Source organism: Phycodurus eques, chromosome 19, assembly GCF_024500275.1.
Source record: "Phycodurus eques isolate BA_2022a chromosome 19, UOR_Pequ_1.1, whole genome shotgun sequence".
In the NCBI taxonomy this organism is placed as follows: Eukaryota; Metazoa; Chordata; class Actinopteri; order Syngnathiformes; family Syngnathidae; genus Phycodurus; species Phycodurus eques.
In genome coordinates this window covers 5,355,002-5,378,105 of record NC_084543.1, presented here as the reverse complement: position 1 = coordinate 5,378,105, position 23,104 = coordinate 5,355,002, and the positions used below count along the sequence as shown (strand labels likewise).

Below are 23,104 nucleotides of genomic sequence, written 5' to 3'. Positions count from 1 at the left end.
TATTCTAGTCGACCACCCAAAAATGTGTAATGTATCCTGGTTGATCTTAAAATAATACAGAGAAAATACCGAAGATAACATAATTTTGAGTCTTTTATTCTAAAAAAAATGTCATTCTTTTTTTGTGTGTGCTTCAGTTAAATAAGTCATACATATGTTTTATTGGACAGTGATGCTATGTTATTAGTTTTTTTGTGCGTTTTTTTTTTGTTTTTGAGAGGAGTAGGAATTCCCTAGGCACCTAATTGCTTTTATTGTTGTCCAGAGTGCAGCCTCAGAAGTTGGCACAAAAACAAAAAAATCAGTCATGATTGCACGGACGCTACTGCTAAAAATCAAAATCAAAATTACAATCATATTTCCTCGAATAGCGGCAATACAATTAACACATTTAATACTTTTTATTAATTAAAATACAAATGCCGCTAACAGTCGCTGAATTATAGAAATATTGTGCGATAAGTCATTTAAAAAAGTGCGAATACTGTCAAAAGATATTGTTATAATTGAGTAGTCGGCAAAACATACAAGGGGAAATCCAATTTTACTTAATCTTTCGATGATGTCATTTCTTTTCTGCCGACGTCATCATCTCAACATCCCGCTTTTTGGGCTCAGGGAGAAGGATGACCTTACCGATATTTTGACGCTCGTGCATGCGCCGCATCGCATCTGTGACCTGGGTAGGAAGACCAGGGGGGAAAAAAAAATAAATAAATAAAAATGACAGGACGCAGACCCACTGGAAATAGTGAAAGTCCACCAGTAATCGACACCGTCCCAAAAAGATTTACGATTGCCTTTAGATGCCACAACATGGCAGAAAAAGCGCTTAAAACAGAGACGATCATAAAGCATCAACACCATGCATCTACCATAAACACAATCATGAACCCGTGTTACATAAGCGACTGATCGATAGTCAAATGATTCGACAGAAACAAACTAATCAATTGGCTGGCATAACTAACCTAAATAACATGCCAGCACTACCTGACGTGACGTCACACATGGACAAACGGAATCGTAAATAGGCAGGGGTTCATTGTACTGTAAAAAACGCGATGTCATTACGTCAACTCAGTACGTTTGTCTTTCAACGCACCTCCTCGAAGTGGAAGCGAGAGTCGATGCGAGGCTTGATCTTGCCCTCCGCGTAGAGCCGCAGCAGCGACGCCATGCCCATGTCGATGTGCTCGTCGTCCATGTAGCTCAGGTGGAAGCCGCACACCGCCTTGTTGGTCTGCATCAGCTTCAGCGTGTTGATGGACAGCTGGTTGTACCACGTCTTCATCAGCGCCAGCAGGCTCTTCTTCTGGCCCGTCACGCAGTTAGCCGCACCTGACACACGGACACAGACACACGCCATTCGGGATATAAACTGTTACAGTGGCTTTTAAGCGGTTCTTTTTAAGCTATACAGGCAAGTCCGAATTTAGATTTCTTTCGCCATCGGTGTAGTAGCACGTTGTGACACTGTTCCGGTTGACCTCACTTTTGTTTTATGTTTCAGTTTTACAGTAAACTCCAACTGGGAGTGACAAATAAACAGCTTGAAGCAAGCACGCTTTGCCTCTTATTTGGAGAACTGCAAGCAAGAGAGTCTTCTTTTAGTTTCCTCAAGAGTGATGACATATTTTAGTCTCACATTTCTTGACAGAAAAAGCATAAGAACGGGCACCAAGAAATTCGTCTGTGTTTTAATAAGTGAAAATATGTTTCCACGTGTCGTGCGGGTAAAACTATACACAGTACCAAAAAAGGTTCAAATTCGAATCTTTGTTTTGCTTATACCAAATACGATGAGTGAGCCCAAAGGTTTTAACAAGCTGAAGCCCTTCTGTGTGTCGGCACCACCGAGTGGATCCAGAACAATGTCCACTCCTGCAGAGAGAATAAAATCATAAGGGGGAAAAAAATACATAAAATGGAATAAGAAGACAAAACCAAGCATTACCTGCATCATCTTGATTTTAACTTCAAAATACAATCAATAAATACGTACTATACATAATACATATACAGTATGTTGTTGTATACATCTTGCATAATTGTTTTATTTATTCATATTTATGTTATTACATTTTACAGTAGAATTAAGGGTAGTGGACGGTGTCTGACCTTTGGGGCTGATTTTGCGAATTTCCTCCACATAGTCTTTGGTCCGGTAGTCGATGGGGTGGGTCACGCCCACTTGGGTGATGACGTCGTGCTTGGAGGGGGACGCCGTGCCGAAGACGGTCACGTCGGGCACAGTCCGACACAGCTGGGTGGCGGCAACGCCCACGCCGCCTGCACACATACGTACATGGAAGAACAGCAAAATGCGATGTGGGTTTAGCCAGCTACTCAATGTGCAGTTAGCTCGCTAGCTATTTCTACACCCCGAAAATGCATCATCCCTTTGGATAGTCCGCTGGTCTTTGTCATTTTAGAGTGCCTCGTTGTTGGCCGTGAGTGCGGGCACGTCACAGTAAGAAAGGCAGAAGCGCCACGAGGGGAAAAGGAGGGAGGCGCGAAGTCCGACTGGTTCCGCTATGGTGAGGCTGCTTTAGAGCGCCGCCTTGTCGGCCATGAACGCGCGCAAGTGTCAATCCAGCCTCCATTTTTCCAGGTCACAGTGCTGGTAATTGATTGACAACTGAGCCGGGTGTCGTTTCAACGCATTCAGCGGGCACGCCCACAGCGTTTGAGAGTGGTGAGAATAACTTGATTTTCACAATGATGACGCCTCTTGTACTTTTTGGGAGCTTTTTTCGAATTGTTCCAATTTGGCAGGGTTGTTAACAACCCTCTTCTCTGTTTATGTGTCAAATTTAGAAGACATTTTCACTTTACAGGGACTTTGAAAAGTCTATTTAAAAACAACACACAATGTACACTGGTAGGACTTCATTACAGTGACACAGATAGACAGTCGTACAATATAAATATACACGAGCATGTTAATGGTCCCCTGCTAATTATTAACCACTATCAGTTATTGGCAGCATAAATTCAAGGCCTAGTGGCCATTCAAAGGAGATTTGTCGTACCCGCCGCCATGTGGACCAGCACGCTCTTGCCCGGCGTGAGGTTGGCCATGTGGAAGAGCATCAAGTACGCCGTCAGATAGTTGATAGGCAGAGCGGCGCCCTCCTCGAAGCTCATGGAGTCGGCCATGGGGAAGGCGCGTGCGGCGGGCACCGCCACCGTCTCCTGCCACACGCCGCTGCGGCTCATCACGATCACGCGCTCGCCCACCTAACGTGTTTGGACAAGAATATATTACGATCCATACATGAGTCGTAATATTAGGTACACGTGCAAAATCCCCAAATTCAGCCTTTAATATATTTTGTTTCATTCAATGTTCTTTTATTTGTCAGTTTTACTGTAATTTTCAACTTGAAGCAAGCACGCTTGACTTCTTGTTTGGAAAACTGCGAGTGCATTTTAAAGGATTTTTTTTACATGAATATTATGGCAACATCATATGTAGTTTTCCACATACGTATTTTTGTTTTACACTCCATTGGGCGTCAATTGCTTCAAGACATGCATTGTGCAGGTGTACCTAATCTTGTGGCCTGGGAGTGTTTCAGGGGGATGATGCGAAATGAAGTCATCGTTGTTTTTATTTGTTTATTTTTATGCCCTTTCAGCTATCGTTGGTGTTGCAAAATGTACAATTTGATGTATGCAGTCATTTCTCTGAACACAATCAACACCGTCAATAAACCCAAAGGCTTGTGTGCACTGTGGATCAGCGAGGGGCACAATTGTCACAAGAACTCAAATAAACATCCATCCATCTGATATCAAAACAGCTTTGAGAAGAATTGACGACAGAGGTAGTATTTTTTAAATGTGTTAAATATTGATTAATAAAGAAGAAGAAAAAAGGAGGGGCTCCAGGAAACGGGCACTTTTCCTCCTAGTTAAAAGGGGCTGGTGCTGGAGCACCACAAGGGGTCCTCTGTGCACGTGCCAAATTGTACCGGATCACTGCTGCCAGTAAACTACTTCTTACAGTAAAAAAGGTTTGACAGTGTCGTGTCGATGGCACAAAGTGAATAGTGTGTCCCTCTAACCACTCGTGGATGTATCTCGTTTTATTATCCGAGATAAACGCCCGCGTCAAAGATCGACTTTGATTAGACTGAGCGCACTTTTAATTATTATTATTACTGTGTGACCTTAGTTCCTGCGAGAAGGGTCAGATGAGGATTAGACGTGAAATAGGTTTGTTTTTTTCTTCTTCCCGGGTTTAAATCAATTCTTAAAGTCGATTCTAATCATATTCCTACATCAAACTTTGCGGTCTCAGTTGGGCAAGTTTGGTTGTCTCATTCCCTGGGGCTTAACTGTTTGTTTGTTTTGTCTGTGTGTGTGTGTGTGTTTTGGTATTATGTTTTTGTTTTATATGATCATTATTTGTACTGTTTTTACTTTGTCGAATCACTTTATGTATTACAAGTCAAGGTGCCAATCTAGTAGATTTATTTAAAAAAGCGAATACAATAGATACATAATATAGATAAATAGTAATAGATAAATGAAAGTGTTTTTTTGTTTTTCTCCCATCATTACCTTTCGGCCCGTCACCCCTTCTCCGACCGCTTCGACGATCCCGGCGCCCTCCATGCCCAAGGTGACAGGCGGGGCGGGCAGCGGCTCGTACAGCCCCTGCCTGCCCATCAGCTCGGCGAAGTTGAGCCCGCACGCCTTGACCCGCACCAGAAGCTCATGAGGCTCCAGCCGCGGCCGGACGAGCGGCCCCACCTGCAGCTTGACTTTGTCGTAGCCCCCGTAGCCCGTGAGCACCAGGGACCGGCACGACAGAGGCAGCTCCCCGGGGCACCGCTGCGGATCTCCGGCTGTGGGCTGGCGCTGCGGCTGCTGCCGCTGCTGAGTCGGAGCCTCTTCGCCAGACATGACGACGACTTTTTGGGGGGGAACCGGATCGATTGGTCGAGCCTGTGTGTAGCTCAATGGGAAAACATGCGATCAAACTGGTTGTCGGCGGTTATGTGAGGTGATGGAGGTGGGAGTAGGAGCCTTAAAAAAGTTGCCAATTCCAGGTGCGTGAACGCGCACTGAGGGCTCGCAACAAGTGGTCAAAGCCGTCGAAGAATACACGATGGAACACCGCTTCCGGTTTTCAGAGTAAAGGGCTTTTGTTTTCGCCTTTCAAAAAAGCAACTTCCGGATGACATTTTCACAATAAGCGCTTTCTGAAAACCTGAAAATAGGATTCACTGTCCACTCACTAGTCACTGTTTTTGTACACAGGTCAAGCAGTATTACTTTGGAACCACCTTGGTGCCAAGGAAACAAATGCTTGGGGTGATTTGACAAGAAAATGCCACAGACATTATTAAGACGCATGGGGGCAAAATATGGCTGAGTACAATCTTACTTTTCCCAAACCTTAATAATAACAACTTCCATTGATTTCCAAATGGATCATGTCTGACTTAATCTGCCGGTGGAAAGCTCAGGGATGAGACGACAGGGGCAAAAGACGACAAACAATGGATAATCGTTGCCGTGAACTTGACAGCGGGAAGTCCCATTGCTCGAAATACAGAAAACAATGAGCCATCCTTCTCCGACTAAACACAAAATTGCTACGTTACAATTTAAATTCTAAAAGAGCTGGTTTTAATTTAAGCTTTGCTGGACAGAAACAACTCCAATTTGAGCTTGGGTTACCTCGTTTTCCCAGTTACAACACTCCCTTCGGTTCAGGAATGGGTTCCTCTCTATTTTTGTTGCAAGACTACACAATAAATGCGCAAAGTTGTTGGGTAACATTTATGGTAATTTCACCGTGGATCGCAGCCTTCTTCCATTTGGCCTCATGATGGCGCCAAAGGGCCACAGAAGTGCATCTTGAAGCTATGGCGCGTATGAAGCACGTCATTTTTATTTTTTCAAGCATACTATTTACATTAGAATGTACAACGTGCTTGTCTCATACTGTTGAAACGATACAAGTGTACCCTTTCTGCCTGTACAAAAACTGCAATGAAACAGGAACCGGTGGACTACAACTGCTGGAAAATACCGGACGTTACATGACTTGGCCTTCAAAGTAAAACCAAAGTTGGCGTCACTACGCATCTCAAATCAAGATACCGCAACACTAGGCTACTATACCAAGCCGTGTATATGCAGGTATTCGCCGAAATATGACTATTAAAAACACGTTTTATTTTGAAAGAAATCCCTGTGACCGTAAACCGGAATCACGTAGCCGTGGACTCTGGCTTGACTTTTGAGTGCCGCCTTCATCTGGTGGAGTTTCGGCGCTTGCGAGAAATGCAACCCCACCAAAGCCTCTTCGCCTCCCTCCTCGTCCACACCACTGCGTCGCTGAACAACTTTTGCTTTGTAAAGCTGCAGTAACGTTCACAGGTGCTCATCGACGCTCCAACAGCTTTTTGTTGTCGGCGTCGGGTGGAAGTAGGACGCTTTAAATGCCAAGAGGAGCGCAGTGAGACCCCCCCCCCCCCCCCACCCCCCGCCGCACAAGACGCACGATGGAGGGCAAAGGACCGCTCCGGTGTAAAATCGTCGTGGTCGGGGGCACACGCTGTGGAAAAACGGCTCTGCTGCACGTTTTTGCCAAAGACTCGTACCCAGAGGTAAGCGCGCAGGGACAATTAAAACAATTATTTGATTTGTTCGTGACGGGTTCGCGTGGACTCTGTGCGCTTTTACGCATGACGCACGAAGACATTTTTACACCACCGTTCAAAAGTTTAGTTACCTAGGAATGTCTTTGTGTTGGAAGGAAAAGCCGTTTTTTGCCGATGACTATAAAAACAAATCGACCACAAATATAACGTGGTGCAAAAAAAATTTCTTAGCGACCCCCAAATTTATATTTTATATATGTATATGTACAGCTGTGTAGTTTCATGGAAAACAAAACTGTCTGAGTGACCCATCGATTCATCACTCTTTATACCTTTTTTTTTTCTTGACAAAAACTATTATTTTGAATTAAGTGCTTTAAATATTATCCTGAATAATATATAATCGTAATGTCATTTTCATTTGTTTAAATTAATAAAACAATTCTGTTATTATATATACATATATATATATATATATATTTAATTTGGTCATGATGACTTGACGAAGTCTGTGCGCTTTGTATGTATGACGTACATTATTATTATTTTTTTGGACAAACTGCTTTCACAATAGCCCCAAGCAAAACTGAATGCACGATAGCAACTCAAATCAACTTTTAGAGCACTTAAAAAATATATATAGCTGTAACCAGTGCTGTTCATAATAAAGATCAATCATAAAACAGAATCAATACAATCATAAGAATTAAATGATTAATAAAATATAAATACAATATTATTTTCTATTATTTAATTTTTTTCTTCTAGTCTATTATTTTTAATTCATTTAGGTTATTTACACATCCGATTCTATTTTACCAGGAGAAAACCAACAAGTGCGTACATTTCGCAACAGGCCGTATGCTCTGATCTATTCTACATATTATTTTCTTTTATATGTTTGTGAGTATCATGCTGTTTGTTAAAAAAAATAAAAAAAAATACACTGCACTCAGTCATGTTGTGACCGAGCAAAATTTGTATGACTCGACTTAACTTGCTCCATTGTTGGCTTACTAACTCGGGACTTGCTCGAAACGTGACTTAATGGTGACTTGCGCATATAATATACGACTTACTCCCACACAGGCCGCCTTCAATTGGGACATTTATCAGGTGCCGGGACCCCCCGAGCTGACCAAATACTGTTGTCCTATGTCACTGCAGAATTACGTACCGACGGTGTTCGAGAACTACACCGCGAGCTTTGAGATCGACAAGCAGCGCATCGAGCTCAACATGTGGGACACGTCAGGTAAGATGTTTGTTTGATTAAGGTCAGGGATTCTCCCGAGGGGGTTGCGCAAGATCCATGTCTGCTATCATCGTGACATTTACATCAGGGTTTTTCCTCCCCCGCAATACTGTTTTGTTTTTTCACACACACAAAAAAAAAAGGTTACTTATGAGAATTTCTTGATAGAATGCCATTTTTAAGGCAAATAAAAAAGATAAATTCTGGTCCCCCGAATGCACTTCAGTTATTGCCAGTTGGCCTGTTTTAGTTTGCAAGTCAGGTCTTGTTCTGACAGTTTTTTTAGGGCGTGTGTGTTCATTTAACACGGTTTTTCATATCTAATGTTGGCGGTGTGCCACGCTGACTAATGTAACAAATGGCTACCCCAAAAAACCAAAACTGGTTTGCACACAATGAGAGTGCATAGCGTGAGTTCTATTTTGTGCGAGCATCCTGACAGACCAGACCGACGGGCTTTCGACATCAGTGCCACGGGGGAGACAGACGTACTGTATGATGCAAACATCATACAACGCAACTATCCTTTTCTTTTCTAATAACAGGTCCCCTGAGGTCCGTATTAGGCCCACAGGCGTTTGGGGTGTCCACCCGATTAAGATGAGAAGCTGCATCAGCCTCTGTTGCCCGCAAACACTTTCACAGCCACGCACTCACTCTCACACACCCCAACACTCTCGCTGTCACATTCTCACTCACTCTCATACACACACTCTGTTAATACAATCTCACATGCTAAGTCATGCTCTCTCACCCACTCCCTTACACACATACTCTCCCGGGCACTCAACCACTCTTACACACCCCACGCTTACACGAACTCGCTCACACATGCGACACTCTCACTTACCCTGTACACTGTCTTATACTCTCTCACATACAAACTCACACACACTCACTCTTTCACATGCTCTCTTGATACTCTCACACACTAGCTCACACTCTTGTCACGTGTACTTTTTCACACATGCAACACGCTCCCACCCTGTACGCTTTCTTACACTCTCACATGCTACACACACTCTCACTTTCACATACTCTCGCGCACACACTCTGACACACTCACATACTAACTCACACACACACATACACAGTCTCTCACACACTCGCTAACCTCATACTCTCACATGAACACACACGCACACTGTCTCACACACAGTCTCATCACGATACGTATTATAGACTCATGAATTTTCACTCAAATGGGTCACAAGAAGCACAGAGCATTCGTGGTTTGCGCGTCTGCCTCACAGTTCTGAGGTTCTTGGTTTGAATCTCAGCCTTGGCCTTGGTTTGCATGTCCCCCCCCCCCCTCAGGTACTCAGGTTTCCTCCCACATTCTTACATTTTTCATGCCTGCTTCATTGAATCCTCAAACTATTGTCCATAGGTGTAAAGGTGAATGTTTGTTTGTCTGTCCTGTGATTGGCTGGCAACCAGCCCAGGGTGTACCCAGTCTTTCCCTCCAGCTCACCAGTGACCCTAATGAGGAGGATTAGATGAATAGAAAATGAATGAATTGCCCACATGGACGTGTTTGGTTGAGGTCCGCAGGGAGGAGACTCTCACATACAGTAAGTCCTTTCACTGGTCCTCCGAAGTGTGAAGGTCAGGAGTCCCGCTGTATTGAGGCACCGTGCTCTCAGCACTCTCCCACTCGCGCTTTCTTCTTCTGTTACCGCAATCCGTCTTCATGACCCCCCCCTCCTCGCGTAATTGTTTTTTCCATTTCCTTCCCAGCGCAGCCCTCGTCCTCCACGCGTGCACCTCGTAACCTCCAAAACCAGGGGTGGGCAAACTTTTGTGCTCAAGGGCCACATTTGAGTTTCAAAACAGACAAGCGCGCCTGGTTAAATGCTATGAAATGACTTTTGCTACGACACTTATCAAACTTGTCTGCTTTCAACCCTTCATTTGTCAGCGGGATCATCCCAACATCGCATCCATCATTCATGAGCAACTCCGATGACCTCAGATTACTTCCTTGAAAGCCCGGCACCAGATCTGCTGTGTGGGCAGCATCTGGAAATGAGGCTTTTATTTCGTTTTTTGTTTTTGTTTTTTTTATCTCCTCTTTTGGTGTGCTTTTTGGTTCAAGTGCAGTTGTTTGCGATGCACTCTGAGAGGTCTGCGCGACCGAAGATAGTGACGAAACCCTGGGATACGGTGTCAAATTAAAGTGCTGCACTCTTAAGTGCTCAAGTGGAGGTGGTTCTACTACTCCGAGGTCACATTGAAAATCAATAGACTCCATGCGTCTAAGTTTCACTCCCATTGGGGGGGGGGGGGGGGCTTCTGGAACTTTCTTTTAGAAACGAGCGCAACTGACAATTGTTAAAAAACATGTCCACGTGAACACAGGCCCATTAGAAACAACTTTTGTCCACATGCCAATTTTAAGTCGGACATCCAGCGGTGCCCTGAGATACAAGTGACCCGACTCGGCAGTTTTTCAAGACACGAGCTGTCATTCCTTTCTCACGATCGCGACACACACTTTCTACTGTCCACCGTGACACATACGGTTTGATGGTGAGCTTCCAATGAGGGTTTAAAAAAAATGGCGTCGCCCGATCGTGGCCAACTACAGCTTATTTGAAGCAGGACAACAAGTTCGTCTGCGTTAAAACGTTCTCATCCCCTCTTTGGATGGGAACCGTGTCTGCAGGAGACGACGACAAAGTCATCCGCGGCATACAAATCGCAACAGGAGTCATGAGTTTTAATGTCAAGTGGAGAAGCCCAGATGTCAGTTCGGTATCCTTAGCCATTAATATTGCGGAGTCTTGCAGTGTCGCTAACGATTTCTGGGGCGAATAAAAAAAAAAAAAAAATGCTACTCATTTTCCTCCAAACCCGCCCATCGGAAACAAGCCGCCCTGAATTAATCGCTGCAATCCAAAATGGGTTGTTTGCCTGTACCGTTTCAGTTCGAACAGAATAATCGGATTCATGAAGAACACAATACATCCTGAAGATAGGTACACACATACCGAAAATAAGGAATGTGAGAATTTCCCCTTTCTTTTCATCAAAGTCAGCAAAGATTCAATTAGCCGTTGTGAATTTTGCCGATCAGCTCCATGTTAGAGAACAGCAGGTTGTGCAAAAAGTACTGAAACACCGAACAGTTGGACATTCAAAAGTTGAGAAAAGGTCAAAATAAATTCAAGTGTGACGGTGAAATTTCAGCCGGAAGCCCCAATGTCTCCAACTTTTTTGTCAAGCACGTATATGCCTTGGCTCAATAACGGTTGGGTGGAAAACTGTAACACAGAAGAAAACAACAACAACAAAAAAGTCGAGAAATCTCAAAACATTTTGTTTGTGTAATATATCAATCTTAATTTAAGAATCACTGCTGAATAAATGTATCCAAGTGTTAAGAAAACTTATGATGGCAAACAAACACACCAGGGACAAAAACAAATCAAGGAATTTTGACATTTTAAAGCGAGAGAGAGAGAGAAAGATCATCATCATCTCTGCAGGGCGTCTCAGATTGTTAACGCGCGTGCTTACGCTAAGCAATTAGCCGCACTCTGCTTGTGCTACTGAATAATAATCGTTTCAACGCTCAGTTTGAGTCGACGGGAAAATGAATCACAAAACACAGTGGGAATGCGTAAGAAAGAAAGGGCCCTCCAAAAAAAAAAAAAAAGAGAAAAAGGACAAACATGCTTTTAATATTAATGAGCATTACTGCGCTCTGATGGAAGATGTCATCAGGGAGGATCGAAGGTAGGCGTGTGTGTTTGCGTGTGCACGCACGCTCGTGAATTATGCAGAACATCACGAAAGACGAAAAGATAGAACGGGCAGCCCGATTGTCTCTTATCACTTATTTTACAGCTTGCAGCTCCACTGACGAAAGAAATGTGGATTTTCACTCCGAGCGGCGACTGAGTGTGAGAAGAAGTCGATAAGAGCGTTGAAAATTGCTAACAAGATTTAGCATGAATGTAGACTAGATAAATATACCCTGCAGTTGTTGCTTTATTCTTCTTTTTTGGGGCGGAGGTGCTCGGTCGGGCTCATTAAAAGGTTATTTCAGCGGAGACATTCTGCCTCATTCAAAGTTTATATTCCACTTATCTCAACTGTAAATTCACATTCACACGCTCTGCTGGTAAATGAATATTCAAAAAATTAAGAAATGAGTGCATCATATATGTGACACACCTCACAAATATTCGCGGAGGATTATTTAAATGTGAAAATTGGTTACATTTAGTAATTTTTCACTATCCAAGTGGGGGCGGGGGGGGGGAATCCTTGAAAGTTTGTACAATTCAAAAAAGATTAACATTTCAGTTTAAGATGGCTGTATACTTATTGATAATTGGTCTGAATATGAGCACCCCCCCCCCCCCCCCTTTTACGATCAAAGTCAGCAAAGGCCTGTTTGAACGTCTCAAAGATTATACTGAGTGATTATCCTGTGGTGTGGGGTCTCTTAAGAAGAGTGGTATTTTTTTCCCCTCTCAGATCTGCTCAGAAAATTAGTAAATGTTCAGCCTGCTCGATAGACTCCGTGATTGTGATAGGAATCAAATAGCCTAAAGCGAGGTACGCACATACCGATAATCGGTCTGAATTCAAGCATTTATCCTCCCTTTCCGATCAAATTCTGTGATTAAAGTAAAAAAAACAAAAAACTATACTCAGCGATTAATCTGTGCTGAGTGATTTTTCCCGGATCTACCAGGAATACGGTCGGGCCGACAATCGTAAATGTTAAAACTTTTCAATATTTACGATCCACGGACTACGTAATTGTGATAGCAAACAAATGCTCAAAAACTGAGTACACGCACATCGATAGTGTGGCTGACTTGGAACATTTTCCACCCGTCCAGATCAAAGCAAAGCAAATGTATTTATATAGCGCATTTCATACACAAGGTAACTCAAGTCAGTCAATTGTTGGACATCTCTAAAAGATTATCCAGAACAATTATCCTTTGGTGTGGGGTGTGTTAAAAGTGCTCGGAAAACTGCTCGAGGCTGACGGTTTCCCATCTACGGACTCAGCGATTGTGGTAGCAAACAAAAGCGACACATACCGATATTCGGGACGGATCGTACTGACGATCGGGCCCTTTTTGAGTAATTTTTCCTACTTTCTGATCCAAGTCAGCGAAGGCTCGCTTGCCTGGCGTCTTTAAAAAAAAAGATCCAGAGTGATAGTCCAGTAGTGTGATGTGCGTTAAGATTTTTGTTTTCTAATATGTTCGGAAAACGGTTGGGGACCAACAATTGTAAAAGTTGAAACCGGTTCAAGATTTAAAATCCATGGACTCGAACGAGTACACGCATAATGCTAATCGGGTCAATTTTGACTGTGGTCTTTTGTATTATTTTCTAACTCTTAGCAATTTATACATGTCGCTATAGTCATAACATATTCAAAGTTACATTTTAATACAAACCAAATTCTACTGTGAAAAACCTCAGTGTAGAAACACTTGTCATGCCCTTTAATCCACTCAAGGGGCTAACTTCAGGTTTGACATAAGTGTGCTTTTGTGTAACATTGGCGCAAGCGTGTAAGAACAAAGTAGCTAATTTATTTATAAGCAATCTCCCCGCGTTCCCTTAACGTCACGTCCACTGACACAGCAAAGTGCCTGCTGTTCACCGGCGACCGACGCTGGAGGCTCTTTAAGGGCCTTTATTTTGGATGGAGACAGATGGGCCGAGGCTTCTCGGTGCGGCCTCCGGGGGGGGGGGGGGGGGGGGGGGGGGGGGGTCGTCGTACTACGGCTACGACTTGTACAAGGACCCGAGTGAGTAGATCCAAAAAGGCTCCCGGATCAATACACATTAGCGCAGAACATGGATTAGTCTTAGTGGACATCAGGAAAACCTTGAGGCACCTTGTTTGTGCCTCTTATTTTTCCTGTTGCAAGCATGCTATGAAGCAGTTTCAACTGTCTCTTCCTCCAGTCAGCTACAAAAACCCTGTGTTGTTACTTAAACGACAACCAAAGCGAACGTGCGGCCTCCAGAAAATAAAATTCTCAGTTTTGTTTTCGTTTAACAATTTGGTTTTACTGGCGGAACGATCTTCTGTTTTGACAGTAATGTGATTTATTAATTTTATTTTATTTTTTAAAAAAAAAAGGGAATTTATGGAGGCGAAGGCGATGGTTTGATCACAGCTGCTGCCTGTCAGTCGCTTGTGCTCCCTTAATGAACCACACTCACAAAAACGAAGTCAGTTTGGGTGCATGTGAAAAATACTGGATCTCTCTCACTCTCTCTTTGATAATCACATTTTTTGCTAGATATTATTAGTCAGTGTTTTCTGTTTAAAAAAAGCCACAAAATAAAAACTACAAACAGAAATAATACATTTAATAATCAGTGTTTTGGGATCTTGAGAATAATATGTCCTTTGAAACAGCAAAACACTGCATTACGTTGTGAAATGTTATTGGAATTCTGTGTCAGAGTGCTGATGCTGAGTGTTTTGGCCACAAAAGCACAGTATGTTGCCGACGAGGATGCAAGCGGTGTTGGAATGTTGTCACAATGCCGCTACTTCATCGTGGGCCCCCTGGCAGAATAAAATAGCATTGTCAACTCGCAAGTGACGAGCCATTCATAATACGACTCTCACTTGTCCCTCAGTTGAGTAATGGACCGCTCCGTCTGCCCCTCCCACCCCCCCTGTTTATTTGAAAACATAACTTTCACCCGCTCATCATTTTCATCCACTGAGTGTTTGATAATCACATTTATTGCTAGTTTTTTCTTACTGTGGCATTAAAAAGAACCAAATCCAGAGCAAAGTAACCATCACAAATGATGTCCGGGGGCCATCAATTACTCCACTGCAGAAGGTGAGACAAGGTTGAGGGGAAGGCCTTCATTGGTACAAGCTATTTTTGGGGGTGGGTGGGTGGGTAATTATTATAAATTTACTGTCAAACTAAACATAAAACAGAGAGAATTAACCATTGTGTATGTAACCAAACCACACAACGTCTTACGAGAGTCTGCTAGCTTAATGCTAACAGATAATGCAAAATACATAGACGGGCTAATGAAACTAGCATCGCTGTTGCAGTGTAATCCTGTAACCCTTGAAGCGACAGACTTTTGAACACAAAAGGCACAGTAACACACGTAGAGAGGCAATATATCAATACTCACAGGCATGTATTCTTTATCCTCTAAAAAAAAACTGACTAAGATTACTGCTGTTTACTGAGCTTAGTTGTGACCGTCTTCTTTGTGTATTTATTGTCTGCATTATACTGCCCGCTAGTGGCCAAGGCACACACACCAGAAGGAGCAGTACAATGTCAAATCAATGAAAGAATGAAATTATGATGCACAAACAGTTTAATTGTTAATTTAATTCTTGCTATTATTGTATGTCTTTATAAAGTACAACACTGCAGAGAGCTGTTTTCCTATTTAAAAACAAGTTACAATTGTCTTTTCTTTATTTCGTGTGCAGTCGAACAGTTTAATGGCATTTCCATTCATTTCAATGGGTTACAAGCGTGATCAGGGAATGAATTAAATTCCTAAATCAAGGCACCGCCGTAATTTACTGAATGAAACAGGACTTTAAAACTAAATGCACTGAACCCCCATATATTGAGTGGGATACTATAGTGCATCTTTAGGTGTCGGTTGGTCACGTCTGTGTTGTTGTTTTTGTTTTTTTTCCACGGACAGGTTCTGCCTACTATGACAACGTGCGCCCGTTAGCGTATCCCGACTCGGACGCCGTCCTCATCTGCTTCGACATCAGTCGTCCGGAGACGCTGGACAGCGTTGTGAAAAAGGTCAGTGCGGTGTTCATGGACATGAACAAAGAGACTTACGTATTGCGAATCTTAAACAACCACATTGCTTTGCTTTCGATGAGATGCTAACAAATGATGCAAACCCCCGTAGACGGGCTAACGAATAGCTACAATGTTGTTGTCATAGCCCTTTAAGCGACGGATCTTTGAACACAAAGTGTGGACAAACACGCGGACAGACCATAGAACAATACGCACTTTTTCCGCTGCGAAGAACGACTAATATTACTGCGGCTAACTGAGAATTGTGACCGTTTCCATGTATACCCACATGCCTATGGTGGCCCTTGGACTTGTCCGACATCCCTCATCATTCGCCACGTGACATCATCAGCACAACTCGAGGGGGAAAAAAAGCATCACAATGTAGGGTGGGCAAATTCTTTAATCGGCTAACTTGAACGTTGCCCCTCGATGCACGGATGCCAGCGTGACACGTCAGGCGGCACTTTTCAATTCTCAACTTCAAGACAAAAAAAGAAAAGGTGAGCCAAGCAATTAGACGTGCTAAGCTAATCAGCGCAAATATGACGTGATGCGATGTCGTGTTTTGCTTTTCTCTGCAGTTTTTAATAACCGCGCTTGACACAGTGAGCCATCGTGCTGTCCTTCAATTATCTTTTAACTCTCTCACTTTTCCTCCTCCCAGAGTTTGAAAAATAGCCCGAGTTTTAATCGCCTCTATTTTTCAATTCCGTGTCCTTTGTCGTCTCTCAAATCTTTATTTTAGGAGCAGTGCCTAATCAGGCACAGCCCGACGTAAATATGATTCACGTCGGCTATCAAAATCTCTCTCTAACTGCTTTTAATGCTTTGTACCATAAATACAATGTAGGTCTATTTATTTGCTATTGTATTAAAGAATACTTGCCAATAGCGATGGACATTTGAATAAACGTCCTTGATAGATTATGGAGAAAAATGACATACGACAGTGGTACCTTGATTTACAAGTTTAATTTGTTATGTGACCAAATTTGTAACAAAATTTACTTGTGTATTGGACACATATTCCCCTTTGAAATTAATTGAAATGCCATTCATTAACTGACGTTTCAATACAATTCAGTGCACTTCAAACTACTGCTATATTGAAACGTCAGTTAATAAAAAGACAAGTGCATAGTGACGTTGTCTATTTGACCCTGTGTAACACAAAATCAGTACATACTAACTATGTATAATTACTACATGGGGCGGGATGGTGGAGGAAACCACTATAATTTTATTGAGCTAAAACCAGACAGAAAACATTTTAAATATTCACCCTCTTAGTGAAAACAATGACACGCTGCGGGCGAGGCTAAAAATAGCAGAATCTTACATACAGTATGTGTCGTATAGCATGAATTCATTAAATACTGCCAGAAGAATTGCGAAGTACTGGAATTCACGCGCTTTCTAAAGCGCCTGGAGGTCCTTGTCCGTTCACTCCTAAAGTGCATTATGTGTACAACAATAACTAATTATGACAGCGAACCCCCTTTTCAATCGCTCGGAACTCACCTGTGATAGGTGAAATTGCGTGATAGAGACCACATAAAAACATTCTCCTCCACGCACAGGCTTTAAACCCCTTTTAAACATATTAAAACACACTTTTTAAAGTATTCCTTATCACTCCTTCGAGTAGCTTCAATGCTAACGTGTGATGTGAAATGCCATTGATTGGCCAACATGAATTAGCAAAGATGTTATGGTAATTACCGTCTAAAGTTTCAAACAACTGCAACTACTTTAACACACACAAGAGCAGCATGGCATACAAACAGAGCATGAAATAAAATACTTTAACGATTATGTACTGCACTGAAGGCAACACTGAATTCGGACTTACCCGTGTACTGTAAAATCCCATACAAATCTGTGATATTGCGAGGGTTCGATGTATTCTAATCTACTTGAGGGTTAACTAAGGTTAGCCTTTATTTTCATCCTTTGATTAGCAGCAGCAGCACGCACTCTACCGGACAAAACGTCCACTGGTTTGCGTTGTTAGCGCAAAACAATAAAGCGCTTTATTCACGCGGACCCTTTGTGACTCATCTAAATTGCTCCCATTCACCGGTTGCTCGGCGTTCGGCAAAGCGAAGCGAGCGCCGATGGCCTGTCGAAACAATCCCGGAGAAACGGTACAAGTGGAGTGTTTGCCAGTGCCATGATGGGAGGAAACAATGGGACTTCCCACAGAGAAAGAGACAGAATTTTTGTGCTTTTTCTGTAACAGTCTAAGCGAGTGTTTCAGGAATCTTTTAGGGTTTCTAGGCTAATGTTCTTTTGGTTAACTTGTGTTTCTGCAGTGGCAAGGAGAGACACAGGAGTTCTGCCCTAATGCCAAAGTGGTGCTGGTGGGCTGCAAGTTGGACTTAAGGACGGACGTCAATGTCATGAGGGAGCTTTCCCAACATCGACTCATTCCCGTCACCCACGAACAGGTGAGGAGAAATTCCTTTTCTCCATTTTGTTTACCATTCCCACTTCAACCATGCGCAGTAACTCGGTTTGAAAGTATTCCACCACTCAATAGTCGCCCTAAACAAACGCCACTAATTACTTAAGTCTCTCGGCGCACATAAACAAACCCACTGAAAAACTAAATGTGCAACTTTCGCAGCAGATTCGCTTCAACAAATACAAAAACTCGCAGAGCTGAACAAAGCAGGAAGACAAACAGGATGGGCACCAACACAGTTGTTTTGTTTATGTCTTGGAGGAAGGAGCATTGCCGTGCATGAATTTTAATAGCCTATTTTCATGTAAATGAGAATTCCCTATTCTGGGAAGCCAACAAGTTGTTATTATTTTGTTCAATTCTCCATCAAAGCAAAGGTAACAACCCTCATTGTCCTGACAGTAAATGCTGCATTAAGCTTTTACATTCGACATCAAGCGACCAGTTGGAATTTGGATGAACCCACACCTCTTTTAACATCGCCTTTTTCATTTCGACTCTCGGCAAGCTAACTCGGACTAACGGTTTACCGCTGCTCGTCTAAAAAGCGGGCCCGGGCATATCTGGGTGAGCAAAAAGAGAAAAGGGAGAGCGAGCGTACGAAAAGGCTTTTATCCTGCCCACAAAGACAAAGGCACGCTACAACCGTGGGCGCAAACGATCCATGTTGGAAAAAAGAAGTCGAGTCAGTGGTGGGCCTCAGTAATCTCGAAGTTTCACATCAAATCTAAATGCTTTGAGTGACTTAAGGAAAGACGGACTTTATCTTGACATCAAGTACCCAGGTCTTTGAAATCAGATCCTCGGGTCCTTAACTTAAGATACTTTGGTCTCGGACTGTGAACTTTCCTCCGAACCTTTTGTCTTCTCGAACCTTTAAAGCCTTCTCGATTATTCTTATTCTCTACCTGAAAATTTTAAAATACAGTAACCAAGTATTTGTATTTTACTTCCCACCACTACTGCTGAAGAAAACCACAAGCGGATCATTTTAATGTGAAAGGAGCTGCTGAAAGCGAAGAATTATCACCCGCCCAGCACTTTAATGTCCTCTGACTCATTGTTTAGCTGCTTCATTCTTTTGGTTCTCTTCTATCAGGGTGATTTATTTGAGGATTACATTAAAACAAGACCCTTTTTGTCCATGTAGGGTACTCATCTGGCGAGACAGATCGGCGCCGCGGCCTACGCCGAGTGCACCTCCAAGTATTCGGAGAACACCGTCCGCGACGTGTTCCACGTTACCACCCTGGCGTCGGTAAGGCGCTCCCCCCGGCCCGCGCTCAAGCGTGCCGGCTCACGGCGGGGGCTCAAGCGGGTCTCGCAGCAGCCGCCCCGGACTGACATTCACGAGCACCCGCCCGCCATCAGGAAGGAGCGCGCCAAGAGCTGCGTGCTCATGTGAGCCGCACGCCAACTTAATTTATTGTGTCCCAAGTCTTTGCACTGCTTTTAAAAAAAAAAATCATAATAATGTAAGATAAACCATAGAGTGTATTTGTTTTTGTTTTGGTGGAGCTGCTGATCCACAACAAAGCATAAAACTGGCAAACAAACCATTGAACTGGATAAATGAGACACGCACTCAAAATTCTGCAACCAATTTCCTAAGACCACAAGTGCTTTGATTATTAACACCACATATTAATGTTGCTAAATGAATATTGTTATAATACTGGGAAGGTGACTCACAACGGGGAGGGGACAAAGGCAGATGTCATTTTGTTCATGTGACAATGAAATAAAAAAAACTTAACACTTCTGATTGCTGGAAGGCCTTTTGTTCACTGTGATTTAGAGTGAAAACGGGCTTAAAATTCCCTAAAACACTGGGAAATATAAGTAATCTCATTGCGCTTTTCTGGAAATGACTTTCACAATACAGCCGTGCAGACACAAACGAGGAAGCAAGTCCTGTGAGTGACTCAGTAATATGCAATAATATTAGTCATTTTTTGCAGAGGATAAATAATATCCCTGTGAGTATTATTATAATCAACAAGATCCAACATCGATGCTATTCGTTAGCCAGTCTATGCCGTTTCCCATCATGTGTTAGCATTAAGCTGGCGGACTTAAAAGCAAAGTTATGTTTTAAGACAACCATTGACACCTTCACTGAGTGGGAACTGAACCTACGCAGCCTGCACCTAAGTCAGGCTAATGTACCAGCAATCGTCACTAAGGTTCGAATTGTAAAAACATATTTTTAAAAAATTGGAATATATGCATACATTATACAGTCCATAGTTTGCACTATCATCATAAATGAATATAACTGCAGCAGCTATTATTCATGAGCCTCGTTATGTGACCTTTAAGTGTGACTGTGCGTCCGTGGCTAAAGGCCCCCCAAGCTGCTGGCGCTGCCGCTTCTTTGAGCGATAGCGAAGTGACATTTCGCAACGCCACCACCTCTGCCATGCGAAGAGGTCACACCAGATGCCCAGGGCCAGACCGGCGGTCTCGGGGAAGGGGGACTCGATGGCAAAAGCTACCATGCGGAATGCTAAAAATTGTTGTGCAATAAAAGACCGAATTGTGCGAATGCTGAGGAGCAATACAAATTCTTTATTGTCATTATTAGTATTACCATCATCATTTTTCTTCCACTTTTCTCAACTGATTCAACTATTTAAACATCAGAACAGTTTCTACGTGAAGCTTCAACATTTGTGTTCAACTATTAATTTCCTTAGGTAAAGCTATGTTTTTTTTTTTTTTAAATATACATTATAAAGTTGAGGTTACTGCCCCAATATAGCGTTCATCTCAAATTTTGGATGGCAAGTCAAACTACTAAAAAAATTTATAAAAAAAAAAAAAAAGGCCAAACAATGGCTCTTATCTAAAAATAAATTGAAGTCAGGTCACTTCTATCTCAAGGCCCAACTGTATTTATCTCTCAGGACTTCTTGCTTTTTCACATTCCCAAAATGTCACAATTTATGTGAAAACAAACCTTATTTCATTTTAATTATTCCTTCCACATTTCTCGGCAGATTCAAAGTTCCGAGTTCATTCCAGATACACTGGGTATTTCTTTTCTTTCCCGAAACTACCAGCTTTTTCATTCAACATTTTACATATTGACCTCTTTCCTCCTCGAACCATTGCGACTTCAAATCCCAATTCCCACATTTTCACCCCTCAAAAAAATCCCAAATTAAAAAAGTACTGTATTTATATAACAACCTCCTCCTTCCACCTTCGACCAATTCAAACCATTCCAACTTCATCTCACACTACAGTTCTACAATTCCAGAGCATTTCAATTCAGCATCAAATCTTAAGCATTCAAACACAATTTCTGTATAAAAATTGCATTTACTAGTTTGGAATTATTCTTTTTTTGTTTTGTTTTGTTTGTCTCTTCCAAATGCAGTGAATCAAGTAAGGGTTAAACACTTGAGGCAAAGTCTCAGAAGAAATGTTTGTGGAGGGTTAAGTACCGAGGACGTGATATGTGTCACATTGCAGTCTTTTCTCGCCTTGGGCTTGAACAGGGTTGGACGTATTTAATAAACAGTCGTCCATCATGCCCTTCCATTCAGTGACGCTAACAGGTAATACAAATAGCAAATCCTCCACTGTGTATTCATGCAAGCATGTTTCTAGAAACAATAACCTGAAGCACTGTAGTAGTGAAGTAAGAATGTATAACATGCAAGGCCATTAGAGAAAGATTTTCTATTACAGGGGTGCCAAACGCTTTCTTCCTCAGGTTGCAGGCGCTTGCGTTAAACGTTGGCATGGCAACAGTTAAGCGTTTACACATTGGACCAGGGAAGGTTGCAGCATTCAAGGCCGTACGAATAATTTTTGCCAGGTGATGAAATCTCCTTCGCACCTGGATCGTTACAGACTATCAAGGGAAGCTTTTATTCTAATGGTGAGCGACAACAACCAGAAAATTAGAGAAAGCAAATAGTGTTGGCGAAGGACTGTAGAATCTTAAAGACGACTGAAGCAAAGCTACAATATTAAGGACATGTTCTTTTCGGATATAGTAAAGGGGGAAAAGGTGGAGTTTGGATGAAGCCTTGAAGTACTTTAGCCTGTCAGGTAGAAAATACATTTAAAGGCAAAAGTTACAGTTGAGTGTCGTCATGTGTAGCCTGACTAATGAATGAGCTGTGAGATGCTAAACCAACGGAATGGCTCAAAGGTTCCTCAAGAAAACACTCATGGAAGAACACCTCACGGTGAACCTCGCTAGCAAAAAATCTCAAAATAGACGCTTCGGGTTAGAAGAATTTTTTTTTAAATAATTGCCTATATTAATAGTCTAAAGGAGACAGCGAATTAAGCAAGCCCGGCACCAAGCAACAGCCCCCCGACGGACACGGCACAATGGCGATGGCGGCGGGATAATAGTTACCCTGTCACTTAGAGAGGGAGAAGGGAAGTGAGTCATCAAAAATGCAAAAGTCATTTACACAGCGTGTAGAATTGCACCGATTAAAAATATATGTGGTGGAAAAATGTGTGGGGTCAAATGCATCAGTAGCACTGTGGAAAACTGGGGGTTGAAAATGCCACATTGAACCGTCGGGAACGAGACGCTGACAAACATCAACATGGAGAATCTTGTGCAGGTGTCCCAAATGAAGCTCACACGAGAGTAAATAAAAGCTCATAAACCCGAAGCTAAGATGCCGCGTGACCATCAACAAACGCGCCTTCTCTCGTTACAATGCGCTGAACAAGAATGACGTCTCCTGTTGTTATCGTTGATGAGGAGGATTTTTTGCCCTGGGGTGGTGCGAGGAAAAGCCGCTCGCTTGTGTTTGTGCTCTGAGGCTCATTTTCCCGCCCGCTAGTCCACAAGAGTGTCAACCATGTTGAGATGCCTCAACTCAAAATCAACAGATGTCTAACAAGCGGGCTGATTCGCACACAAAGGCACTCACTCACTTCCACAAACACATATAACCAACTTAAA

General features: G+C 42.7%; 2 protein-coding genes across 5 annotated transcripts; one reads left to right on the top strand and one right to left on the bottom strand.

The window, feature by feature from the left end:
- Positions 1-33: 33 nt before the first annotated feature.
- Positions 34-17,752, bottom strand: LOC133417549 (synaptic vesicle membrane protein VAT-1 homolog). Of its 4 annotated transcripts, none has more exons than XM_061705304.1 (7): positions 17,545-17,752; positions 4,573-4,969; positions 3,036-3,243; positions 2,122-2,292; positions 1,795-1,884; positions 1,106-1,341; positions 34-679 (listed from the first exon to the last, which is right to left on the bottom strand). In XM_061705304.1, the coding sequence occupies exons 2-7, from the start codon at positions 4,915-4,917 to the stop codon at positions 566-568; spliced, it is 1,164 nt and encodes a 387-aa protein (XP_061561288.1). In that variant the 5' UTR covers positions 4,918-4,969; positions 17,545-17,752; the 3' UTR covers positions 34-565. The 4 variants fall into 4 exon arrangements, with proteins under 4 accessions (XP_061561288.1, XP_061561287.1, XP_061561286.1 ...); XM_061705303.1 differs by lacking the exon at positions 17,545-17,752 and adding an exon at positions 5,698-6,489; XM_061705302.1 differs by having other exon boundaries at positions 35-679; positions 4,573-4,959.
- On the top strand, positions 6,252-19,920 carry LOC133417552 (rho-related GTP-binding protein RhoN-like). The gene is made up of 5 exons (XM_061705307.1): positions 6,252-6,632; positions 7,794-7,881; positions 15,577-15,686; positions 18,008-18,142; positions 19,310-19,920. Exons 1-5 carry the CDS (start codon positions 6,528-6,530, stop codon positions 19,562-19,564), a joined length of 693 nt encoding a protein of 230 aa, XP_061561291.1. The 5' UTR covers positions 6,252-6,527; the 3' UTR covers positions 19,565-19,920.
- Positions 19,921-23,104: the final 3,184 nt, after the last annotated feature.